The sequence below is a fragment of the Schistocerca serialis genome, chromosome 2 (assembly GCF_023864345.2).
Source record: "Schistocerca serialis cubense isolate TAMUIC-IGC-003099 chromosome 2, iqSchSeri2.2, whole genome shotgun sequence".
Classification (NCBI taxonomy): domain Eukaryota; kingdom Metazoa; phylum Arthropoda; class Insecta; order Orthoptera; family Acrididae; genus Schistocerca; species Schistocerca serialis.
This window is the reverse complement of record NC_064639.1, coordinates 126,741,051-126,753,557: the sequence shown is the minus strand read 5'-3', so window position 1 is coordinate 126,753,557 and position 12,507 is coordinate 126,741,051. Positions and strand designations below refer to the sequence as shown.

Below are 12,507 nucleotides of genomic sequence, written 5' to 3'. Positions count from 1 at the left end.
GCTCGCAGTTCTGGCACGTTTCTTGGTAGAGGAGGTTTAAACACTGAATCTTTCACATAACCCCACAGAAAGAAATCGCATGGGGTTAAGTCGGGAGAGCGTGGAGGCCATCATGAATTGCTGATCATGATCTCTACCACGACCGATCCATCGGTTTTCCAATCTCCAGTTTAAGAAATGCCGAACATCATGATGGAAGTGCGGTGGAGCACCATCCTGTTGAAAGATGAAGTCGGCGCTGTCGGTCTCCAGTTGTGACATGAAGACAATTTTCCGCGGGCTACGCGTGAAACTTGCCTGCACGCGTTCAACCGTTTCTTCGCTCACTGCAGGCTGACCCGTTGATTTCCCCTTACAGAGGCATCCAGAAGCTTTAAACTCCGCATATCATCGCCGTATGGAGTTATCAGTTGGTGGATCTTTGTTGAACTTCATCCTAAAGTGTCGTTGCACTGTTATGACTGACTGATGTGAGTGCATTTCAAGCACGACATACGCTTTCTCGGCTCCTGTCGCCATTTTGTCTCACTGCGCTCTCGAGCGCTCTGACGGCAGAAACCTGAAGTGCGGCTTCAGCCGAACAAAACTTTATGAGTTTTTCTAAGTATTTGTAGTGTGTCGTGACCATATGTCAATGAATGGCGCTACAGTGAATTTATGAAATCGCTTCAATCATTTGTAATAGCCCTGTACTTTGCATCAATGCTAATGACCATGGAGACAGTGTTGCCGCACTATGCGATGATTTCGCTCAACTCTTTTCTGATGGCCTTGGTTGTGTCACAGACTTTGCAGCGCATGTTGTAGTTAAAAAACAATGCCACGCCTGTTTTCCGGCGTGCACGCTAGCTCTAAATGTGGAGTCCGCAGCTCGTGGTCTCGAGGTTGCGTTCTCGCCTCCCGAGCACGGGGTCCCGGGTTCGATTCCCGGTGGGGTCAGGGATTTTTCAGCTGCCTCGAGATGACTAGGTGTTTGTGCTGTCCTCATCATTTCGTCATCATTCATGAAAATGGTGAGATTGGACTGAGCAAGGATTCGGAATTTTCACGGGCGCTGGTAACCGCGCAGTTGAGCGCCCCACAAACCAAGCATCATCATCATTCAATGTGGAAAAATGTAAGTTAATGTGGATGTGTAGGATGGAAACACTTGTAATGTTCGCATAGAGTATTACTAGTGCCCTGCTTGACACAGTCAAGTCGTTTGAATATCTGGGTGTTACGTTGCAAAGTGATATGAAATGAGCGTGTGAGAACTGTGGAAGGGGAGGCGAATGGCGAATGGTCGACTTCGGTTTTTGGGGGAAATTTTAGGAAAAAGAGTTTGATCTGTAAAGGAGACCGCATATAATATGCTGGTGCGACCTATTCTTGAGTACTGGTGGAGTGTTTGGGATCCGTAACAGGTCAGATTGAAGAAAGACATCGAAGTAATTCGGAGGTGGGCTGCTACATTTGTTACAAAGATGCTTCGGGAACTCAATTGGGAGTCCCTGGAGAGAAAGCCGACATTCTTTACCAGAAACGATATTGAGAATATTTAGAGAGCCGGCATTTGGAGCACATTGATGAACGATTCTACTGCTGTCAACATACACTGTGCTTAAGGGCCACAAATATAAGATGTGAGATTTTAGGGCTCATTAGGAGGCATATAGACAGTCGTTTCTCTCTCGCTCTATTTGTGAGTGGAACAGGAAAGGAAATGACGTAGTGGTACTGCTTACCCTCCGCCACGCACTGTTCGGTGGCTTGCGGAATATCTATGTAGATGTACGTGCCGTCCGCCTATTGACGAGCCCTATATCCCAGCTGCCTTCAGTTAGTATTACGTCCAGACAGAATTTGAGGGCTACTCTTCAGAGTTCCCGGGTGTTAACATGTTTGGTTTTCTGGTATTTGCTACCGATTCAATCCGTTGCTTAGTAACAGAGGCCAAAGCAAAGTGGCAAGTCTACGAGTAAGTACGTGATGTGGAGTACCTGTACCCTCTACAAACAACTCACGCATAATGCTTCGCAGCCGCGCACCATAAACACATGATAATCGTTATGCAAAATCAAAGAAGAACCTGGTTTTAAATTATTGGATTACTTAATACTAGCTAGTCACCATGTAATCATTTTATTTCCGAGATAAGTAGGAAAGGATACACAGAATGAACTGTTTTAACGTAACCATTCTACATGGTATGAATGCGCATTTGCTCTCTAGTAGGAGACTGCCTACAGTACGCTTGTCTGTCCTCTTTTTAGAATACTGCTGCCCGGTGTGGGATCCTTACCAGATAGGACTGACGGAGTACACAGAAAAAGTTCAAAGAAAGGCAGCACTTTTTGTATCATCGCGAAATATGGGAGAGACTGTCACACTATTGATACAGGATTTGGGCTGGAAATCATTAAAAGAAAGACGTTTTTCGTTGCTACGGAATATTCTCACGAAATTCCAATCACCAACTTTCTCCTCCGAATGCGAAAATATTTTGTTGACACCGACCTACATAGGGAGGAACGATCACCACGATAAAATAAGGGAAATCAGAGCTCGTACGGAAAGATATAGGTGTTCATTCTTTCCGCGCGCTATACTAGATGGGAAAAATGGTTCAAATGGCTCTGAGCACTATGGGACTTAACAGCTGAGGTCATCAGTCCCCTAGAACTTAGAACTACTTAAACCTAACTAACCTAAGGACGTCACACACGTCCATGCCCGAGGCAGCATTAGAACCTGCGACCGTAACGGTCGCGCGGTTCCAGACTGGAGCGCGTAGAGCCGCTTGGCCACTCCGGAGAGCACTAGATTGGAATAATAGAGAAATGCGAAGCTGGCTCGATGACCCTCTGCCAGGCACTTGAATGTGATTTGCAGAGTATCCATGTAGATGTAGATGTAGATGTACCGAGTCTATATTTTATGTAACTCACCTGAACGCGAGGGTGTTGGGACAGCATGTAGACAACGGCTTCTGCAATGTCTTCTGATTCCAGGAAAGGCATATCCTTCAGTTCGGAGAAAAATTCAAGTACCTTTGGGGGAGCAGCTGCCATGTTTGATGTTCCTTCAGTTCGTACTGCGCCTGGAGAAACTTCCTGCAAGAAGACACATTGCACTAAGATGTAAGTACAGTCGCAGAAATCAAATTTTGAAAATCAAAATCCTATCACTTTGTTCTTCCCTCTTCCTCTTCCTTTCTCTCTCTCTCTCTCTCTCTCTCTCTCTGACACACACACACACACACACACACACACACTCACAGAACATACCCACACGACCTTACATACAAAACCATTAACACCAAGAGAATCCCATCAACACATTACCACTTCGTCTTCAGGCACGAGTGGCCTACCGGGACCATCCGACCGCCGTGTCATCCTCAGAGGAGGATGCGGATAGGAGGGGCGTGGAGTCTGCACATCGATATCCTGGCCGTTATGATGGTATTCTTGACCGAAGCCGCTACTCAGTTGGCATCACGAGGCTGAGTGCACCCCGAAAAATGGCAACAGCGGATGGCGGCTGGATGGTCACCCATCCAAATGCCGGCCACGCGCAACGACGATTCAAATTATACACTCCTGGAAATGGAAAAAAGAACACATTGACACCGGTGTGTCAGACCCACCATACATGCTCCGGACACTGCGAGAGGGCTGTACAAGCAATGATCACACGCACGGCACAGCGGACACACCAGGAACCGCGGTGTTGGCCGTCGAATGGCGCTAGCTGAGCAGCATTTGTGCACCGCCGCCGTCAGTGTCAGCCAGTTTGCCGTGGCATTCGGAGCTCCATCGCAGTCTTTAACACTGGTAGCATGCCGCGACAGCGTGGACGTGAACCGTATGTGCAGTTGACGGACTTTGAGCGAGGGCGTATAGTGGGCATGCGGGAGGCCGGGTGGACGTACCGCCGAATTGCTCAACACGTGGGGCGTGAGGTCTCCACAGTACATCGATGTTGTCGCCAGTGGTCGGCGGAAGGTGCACGTGCCCGTCGACCTGGGACCGGACCGCAGCGACGCACGGATGCACGCCAAGACCGTAGGATCCCACGCAGTGCCGTAGGGGACCGCACCGCCACTTCCCAGCAAATTAGGGACGCTGTTGCTCCTGGGGTATCGGCGAGGACCATTCGCAACCGTCTCCATGAAGCTGGGCTACGGTCCCGCACACCATTAGGCCGTCTTCCGCTCACGCCCCAACATCGTGCAGCCCGCCTCCAGTGGTGTCGCGACAGGCGTGAATGGAGGGACGAATGGAGACGTGTCGTCTTCAGCGATGAGAGTCGCTTCTGCCTTGGTGCCAAGATGGTCGTATGCGTGTTTGGCGCCGTGCAGGTGAGCGCCACAATCAGGACTGCATACGACCGAGGCACACGGGGCCAACACCCGGCATCATGGTGTGGGGAGCGATCTCCTACACTGGCCGTACACCACTGGTGATCGTCGAGGGGACACTGAATAGTGCACGGCACATCCAAACCGTCATCGAACCAATCGTTCTACCATTCCTAGACCGGCAAGGGAACTTGCTGTTCCACCAGGACAATGCACGTCCGCATGTAGCCCGTGCCACCCAACGTGCTCTAGAAGGTGTAAGTCAACTACCCTGGCCAGCAAGATCTCCGGATCTGTCCCCCATTGAGCATGTTTGGGACTGGATGAAGCGTCGTCTCACGCGGTCTGCACGTCCATCACGAACGCTGGTCCAACTGATGCGCCAGGTGGAAATGGCATGGCAAGCCGTTCCACAGGACTACGTCCAGCATCTCTACGATCGTCTCCATGGGAGAATAGCAGCCTGCATTGCTGCGAAAGGTGGATATACACTGTACTATTGCCGACATTGTGCATGCTCTGTTGCCTGTGTCTATGTGCCTGTGGTTCTGTCAGTGTGATCATGTGATGTATCTGACCCCAGGAATGTGTCAATAAAGTTTCCCCTTCCTGGGACAATGAATTCACGGTGTTCTTATTTCAATTTCCAGGAGTGTAGATTATCGTTACTAGTTACGTGTAAAACGTAGTGTAGGCCACTAATGCGGGTATTCATGCTTTATTTAATATTAAATGCACAGCGACGCCGTAAGAACTACTCTTTCAACTGCTATTATGATGGCGTACTGGAAATCCGTAGCAGGAAATGGGAAAAGAAAAATAGTAGGAGAACATGTAGTATAGCAATGAAAGAGGAAGCTGCCTGATAGGGTTCTGCACAGAACATAATTTAAGCATCGCTAATACTTGGTTTAAATATCATGAGAGAAGATTGTGTAAGTGTAAGACTTGGAAACACAGGAAGGTTTCCAATATACTGCATAATGGTAAGGAATAGTCTCCGAAATCAAATTATAAGGGCAAAAACTTCCAGGGGCAGATGTGGATTCTGACCATAAGTTATTAGCTATGAATTTTAGATATAAAGTAAAAAAAAAGACGAGACTTGAATAAATTGACGAACGTGAGGCTGTTGAGAGTTTCAGAGGGGTAAGAAACACAACAATAGATGAATGGGTACTCTTCAGGGATAAAACAGTGAAGGCAGCCGAGGTTAAATAGGGAAAAACACGGAGCACAGTACAAATTATTGGACAAAGAATGAGAGAATGAATGTAAAGGAGAAAATACAAAAATTCAGCAGATGAAACAGGCAAAAGAGAATACAGACATTTAAAAATTGAGTCTGACAGGAAGTGAGAACGACAAAACAGAAGTAGCCAGATGAGAAATGCAATGATATTGAAGCATTCGTTACTAGCGAAATGATAAACGTCACCTATAGGAATTATAAGGAGATAATTGCACAAATGAGAAGGTGTATGAGTATCAAGAGATCAGATGGAAAGACAGTTATAACCAAAGAAGGGAAAGCTGAAAAGCGAGATCAGATAGAAAGACAGTTCTAACCAAACAAGGGAAAGCTGAAAAGCGAAAGAAATCTATAGATGACTATAGAACGGAAATGTCCTTGAGGGTAATACAATAGAAAGGGCGCATAAAGTAGATTAAGATGAGCTGGGGATCATGACATTGGTAGAAGAATTTGGCAGAGCACTGAAAGACATAAGTCGAGACAAGACTGTTGGAGTAGACGACATTCCTTCAAAACTATTGAGATCCGTGGTAGATACAGCCATGACAGAACTGTTCCACCTGGTGTGAAAGTTATAGGAGGCAGTCGAAATACCATCAGACTTCAGAATCCAATTTCAAAGGAAGGAAGGCGCTGAAAGTGTGAATATTGACGAACTATCAATACAATAAGCCATGGTTCCAAAACACTGACATGAATTGAAACTAGTAGATGCCGACCTGGGAAGATCGCTTTGGGTTCTGCAGAAATGGACACACGCGCGAGACAATAGTACGCTACGATTCATCTTAGATGATAGGTAAGGCAAATCTATGCTTATAATGTCTGGATTTACAGGAAACTTTTTACAATGTCAACTGGAATACGATCTTTGAAATTATGAAGATAGAAACGATAAAATAAATGTACTGAATGGTTATTTAAAACTTGTGCAGAAACTAGACTGCAGTTATGGGAATTGAAAGACATGAAAGGAAAGCAGTAGATAAGAAGGGAATGAGACTGACTTGTAACCTATTCCGATATTGCTAAATCTATACACTGGACATGCTGTGAGGGCAATCAAGGAGACATTTGGAAAGGGAATTAAACTTCTGCGAGACGAAATAAAACCTTGAGGTTTGCTAATGATATAGTAATTCAGAAGTGAACTTGGAGGAGCAGTTGATTAGAATGGGCAGCGTCTTGAAAAGAGGTTATAAGATGAATATCAACAAAAGCAAAAATACGATAATGAAATGCAACGGAATTCAACCAGATGATGCTGAAAGAATTATATTAGAAAATGAGACACTAAAATAGTAGATGGATTCTACTAGTCATGCAGGAATATTTGACGATGGCCGAAATAGAGAGAATATGAAATGTAGATAAGCTAAAACACGAAAGATTTCTGTTAAGATCTAATGCGAATTTAAGTTTTAGGAAGTCTTTTGTGAAGGTATTTATGTGGAATGTAGCGCTGAAATCAAGTGTAACGTGGACGATAAGCAGCTGAGACAGGAAGTGAATAGAAATGTTTGAAATGCGGTGCTACGGAGAAACGCTAAAGATTAAATGGGTATATCGGAAAAACTAATTGTGAGATACTTAATCGAACTGAAAAGAAAAAAATAAATTTATTGCATAACTTGACTAAAAGAAGGGATCAGTTGATGGGACACATACTGAGGCATGAAGTAATCGTCAGGTTGGTACTAGAGGTATACATGGTGTGGGCGAGGGGGGAGGGGAAGGGGAGGAGTGGTAAGAAAAAGTAGAGGAAGACCAAAGTTTGAATACAGTAGTTTCAAATAGATGTAGGTATGCATAGATGTAAAGGCTTGCACCAAATACAGTATGTGGAGAGGTGCATCAAACCAGTCTTCGAACTGAAGATCACAACAGCGACAATCGTATGTCTGAATGAAGTATGGTACTCGGTGTTCTGAAGGTTGGAAAAGACTCAGGTAATAAACACCTGTTCAGAAGTCATATGCATTCGCGTAATTTGCCGAATGATCTACAGTGTTGAACCATTGACGGAAAGGACACAAATTATTCGTAGAGTCGGAAAAGTGAATAGATGTTTTAACTTAATTGGTGGTGGCAAATATTTATGACCGCAGAAACGAAGCGAGACTGTTCACTTATGGAGCAGTTGGAATGAAGTTATCAACCAGTACCGTGGACAGGGATGTAAGGTATACCAGGTGATTTCAGAGCGGCAGAGAAAGATGCAGGGGAAGCCCTAGTATATGCTGTGTGGACTGCAGGTCAGTACCAGGCCATTGTCGACACGGATGATCCAGCAAGCGAGGTGGCATTCGGTGCGTGGCAGTGCAAATCCCTAAGCGGACACGCAGATTTGGCTTTCTCTGGTTTCCCTATAATCGCGTGAGCAAATGCACGAATTGCTCCTTTGATGAGAATCTCATTCTTATTCATACCCAATCTGAACTTGTACTGTCACTAATGATTACATCGTACATAGTACGCTCCACCCTAACGTCCCTGCCTCTTCAATGGTGAATCCCATATTCGGTTGCAAAGTAGCCTGAGACGTATTTTAGTTGAAGTGTAATTTTGGTGTCACTGCTAGACACCACACTTGCTAGGTGGTAGCTTTAAATCGGCCGCGGTCCATTAGTACATGTCGGACCCGCGTGTCGCCACTGTGTGATCGCAGACCGAGCGCCACCACAAGGTAGGTCTCGAGATACGGACTAGCACTCGCTCCAGTTGTACGGACGACGTAGCTAGCGACTACACTGACGAAGCCTCGCTCCTTTGCCGAGCAGATAGTTAGAATAGCCTTCAGCTAAGTCAATGGCTACGACCTAGCAAGGCGCCATTAGTAACATTGCATGTATCTAAAGAGTCTCACTTGTATCGCCACAATCTCCAGATGTACCAAATGGATGGATTAAAGTTAAGTATTCCAGAAGCTACGTACTTTTCTTTATAGCATTCATTACGTATCCTGTTTCAGACCTCACGCCATCCTGCTTTAGCTTAGCGCGTGCCTTTCGGCTTCCTCTCATTGTGTCTAGGCTGTCTTGTCTAGACACAACAGTAATCTGTTATCATTTGTCAGAAATTGCCGAAATTAACGCCTTCCGACGAAACATGGCTTCTCTGCAGGTTGACAAATTATCTATTTCATGCACAGACCTACTAGTTTTCCATACGTGTAAGTCTGCAGGCAAAGCATCCTTGCAGCTTCTTTGATGTTACACATGTCCGAAAGAACAGATTAGATCTTCATATAGTTAAGGCTAACCGGCCATTGACCTTCTTGTTCTGTGCTGGATGCACACGCATTGCCCGAAGTCTTACGGGACCCGGTAAGATTGTCTGCCGCGAGTAACGAGTGTAATGGGCAGGGGCACTACCAACGTAGTGTGTGGACATTAAGTTGGGAATGTGGGTCTCACGGGGAGCGTGCAGGGGATAAATCCCTGCAGTCGCTCTATCCTATCTGCACTCGGTGGCTCAGATGCCTAGAGCGTCTGCCATGTAAGCAGGAGAACCCGGGTTCGAGTGCTCGTCGGGACACACATTTTGAACTGTCCCCGTTGATGTACATTAACGTCTGTCGACAGGTTAGGGTCTTGGTTCCATTATCTTTTCGTTATATAGGATAGATCATCCAGAGCTCACCTCGTGTAAGTATGTTGTTGTTGTTGTTGCAAAGACTAGTGTGGTACAGTTTTCTACGCTAGTCTATTCTGTGGAAGCCTCTTCATCTCTACATAAATACTGAAACCAATATCCATTTGAACCTGCTTTCTGTTCCGGCCCATTACGTAAGTGGCGCTTCCTTGATTACTCGGGATTTGTCCCATCAACCGAATCCTCGAATCCTTCCTTCCCCCCCCCCCCCCCCCTTGATGCCTCACAACGTGTCCTACCAACCGATCCCTTCTTGTAGTCAAGTTGTGACGCAAATTTCTCTTCTCCCCAATTCTATTCAATACCTCCTTATTAGTTACCATCTAATCTTCAGCATGCTTCTGAAACAATAAATTTCAAAGACTTCTGTTCTGATCTAGACTGAACTGCTTATCGTCTACATTTCACTATACAAATACTTTAAGAAAAAGTTTCCTAAGCTGAAAATTATATCAGACGTAAGCTAAATTCTCCTTTTGACAAATACTTTTCTCCCCATTGCCACGCTGTTTGCATCAAATTTGCTTCTTGCATCGTCAGTTACTTTACTACCAAATATCAAAACTTACGTGCTATTTTTAGTATCTCCGTTGTTAATCTAATTCCCTTAACACTACCAAATTTAATTCGACTACATCCCACTACCATTGTTGACGATTTTATCGTTTCAAGACATTCCGTTCAACTGTTCGTCCAAATCCTTTGCAGACTCTGAGCGATTTAAAATACCATCAGCAAGTTTGAGATTTTTTATTTACTTTCCCTGAACTGTAATGCCCGTTCCAAATTTTCCTTAGTTTCCTTTACTGCCCGCTCAACGTACAGACTGAATAACATCGGGGTAGGCCTGGGACATGTTTCATTCCCTTTTCAAATACTGCTTCCCTTTCATGTCCTTCGACTCTTACAGCTGCAGTCCGGTTTCTGGAAGAATGTGCCAACCAATTCGCACATTATACTGGAATCTCGCTCCCGTGACCGTATTTCATATTATGTGGTTGCAATAATCACTGTAGCTGTGCTATTGTTCGCCTAGTTCCTGTCCAAACACTAGGCTTCACAGACATCAGATTCTTAAGACGATTTGCATCCACATCACGCCAATTACACATAAATCAAAAGTAAGACCATATATCCCTTGTTCGCACGGTTCATTTGCTAGCATAATCCGTCTTGTTTTATTTGAACGCTAATACACTGACTTAATTTGTATGTGGCAAAGATAGTCTATGTTCAAATATTGATTCTTCGTCCGGAACTGCGTTTTCTTGTTTTATTAATCACGCGTGATGGGTCTTATACTTGGACTAAGTGCGTTCTGTTCGACCTGTAACTTTGTAACTTGTATCTGCAATATTTTCTTGATTAATGAGAATCAGCATATGCTACGTTACTAAGAATAGCCGGAATACAAGTACTAAGATAACTTGCGAAAAACAAATAAAAGATAGTCTCATAACAATAATGATATGCAAGCATCCTTAATTTGAAAACAGACAGCATGTGACTTTTCCTTCATTAGACATGTGCCACTTATGATGGATGACTTACCCCAACTCGTATCTTGCTGCCCTTGGCGACCAGGTCTTTCCTCAGCCCTTCGAGCAATACTTTGACGGCGTGCTTGCTGGCGTAGTACATCGCCATACCATCTATAGTCGGTGGTGTGTGTCCGGCGACACTGAAAATTAGATACCAGGTTACAACTTTTGAAACAGGATCCAGCATCGCATGTGAGTAACATATCAGTACGTGAGGCCCGTCTTGGAAGATTAACATCAACTCATAATTTACCAGTGAAACACACTGATTATATTTTGCTGTCTATTTCGTAAAGTGCTACTTAATTACTCTTCTTCCCAATACTTCTTCTTATTCCTTCTTACTTCTACCTGACTGTACTTTTACATTCAATAATCTGGACCCAGCACATAAATCAATGGTGGTGATGAATTACGCTTAGTCCATTCTTGGAAATGTAAATAGCTCCACGGTCGTATTAATTTTTACTACTGTCAGGGACAAATTACGTGAACGTGACACTTTCCGAGGGATGTATTTGGAGTATCAGTATGACTTACTACTGGTTCTATTGATTGGAAAGGAACAATTCAGAGACAGTGGTATTATGGGAACAAAGTTTCTTGTGTTGGAATTTTTGTGTAAGTCGTTAGTGGTTTTCTTGCTGCATCAAATTACGGTAGAAACCGGGCTTTCTATCATTACTTCCGTGACCTTCACTGGAAATAATTGGTTGTTGTCGTGCCAAGTAACGATCCAAACAAAAGTGACCATGAAATTTCTACACACCTGCTACGTCGGAACTGAAGCGCCATCCGGCCCTAGATGTGGATTCTAAAGTGGAGAAGTGCGTAGTATTAAATTTGATATTAGTGAAGGTCCTTGAAATATATAATAAACCATATGAAAACTAGACTGTGATACAATACATGGACAATATGTATACACCTGATCTCGGCTAGAGTTTGTTAGCTTCAGCTGGTCTCACTAAGCGTGTAGATGTTCGGCTGTTTTATATTTTAAACCTCGTAAATGATTGTCAAATGAAAAAAAAAAGAAAAAAATAGTCATGTCCATTTGAGCTAACGCAGTTCTGTTACCTTTCTGGGGGACTTTTCATGTACGAATCAATTAAAACGTTTTTGCTTATTAAAGGTTTGCTGAATCTTTACGAGCTTGTGTGCGGGAACTTAACCTGACACGTGTCCAAGTGAAAACCTTTCACCATCGACAATGATTGCTGGTGCTGTCTTCCACCTGTTGCAACAGCTGTTCACTAGGCGTGACACACAGACTCATACATTACTATTAGGATCGCAAAGCTGTGTCTAAATTGTCTACACTAGACTGCAAGGTACAGACATACGTTACTGAATAAAACTAAGAACACAATGCCGAGACAGGAAGTGACACAAGCGCACCTGTTGATGTGGATGATGAAGCCGTCGTCGACGCCCCTGCTCAGCATGTCCTGCACGGCCTCCCTGGTGCAGATGCTCAGACCCAGCACGTTCACGTCCAGGATGCGCTTCCAGTCTTCCGTCTTGCCCTCTGGTCACAAGAACAAAGATAAATACTACTGCACGTGCGTAAACATTTATGCAATCTGTGTTACTAAATGGTTAACCTGGTGAACAGTCACTTGGTTCCAGCTGAAGGTTTGCATAACCCTGTGCTTCTTTAAAATATTCACCGTGACCCCGGAAGTTAATCAAGAGCCAGACACACCATT

At 44.5% G+C, this 12,507-nt stretch overlaps 2 protein-coding genes across 2 annotated transcripts in view; both read right to left on the bottom strand.

Annotated features, from left to right (window-relative positions):
• The window catches only part of LOC126456809 (dehydrogenase/reductase SDR family member 11-like), a 434,906-nt gene that overhangs the window by 303,627 nt on the left and 118,772 nt on the right, over positions 1-12,507 (bottom strand). The gene's annotated exons all lie outside the window — the stretch shown is intronic.
• The window catches only part of LOC126456811 (farnesol dehydrogenase-like), a 44,696-nt gene that overhangs the window by 3,553 nt on the left and 28,636 nt on the right, over positions 1-12,507 (bottom strand). The window contains exons 3-5 of the mRNA XM_050092605.1: positions 12,197-12,326; positions 10,806-10,935; positions 2,931-3,095 (exon numbers count right to left, since the gene is read on the bottom strand). Of these exons, the coding sequence (XP_049948562.1) occupies positions 2,931-3,095; positions 10,806-10,935; positions 12,197-12,326 (425 nt within the window). The remainder of the gene's footprint in view (positions 1-2,930; positions 3,096-10,805; positions 10,936-12,196; positions 12,327-12,507) is intronic.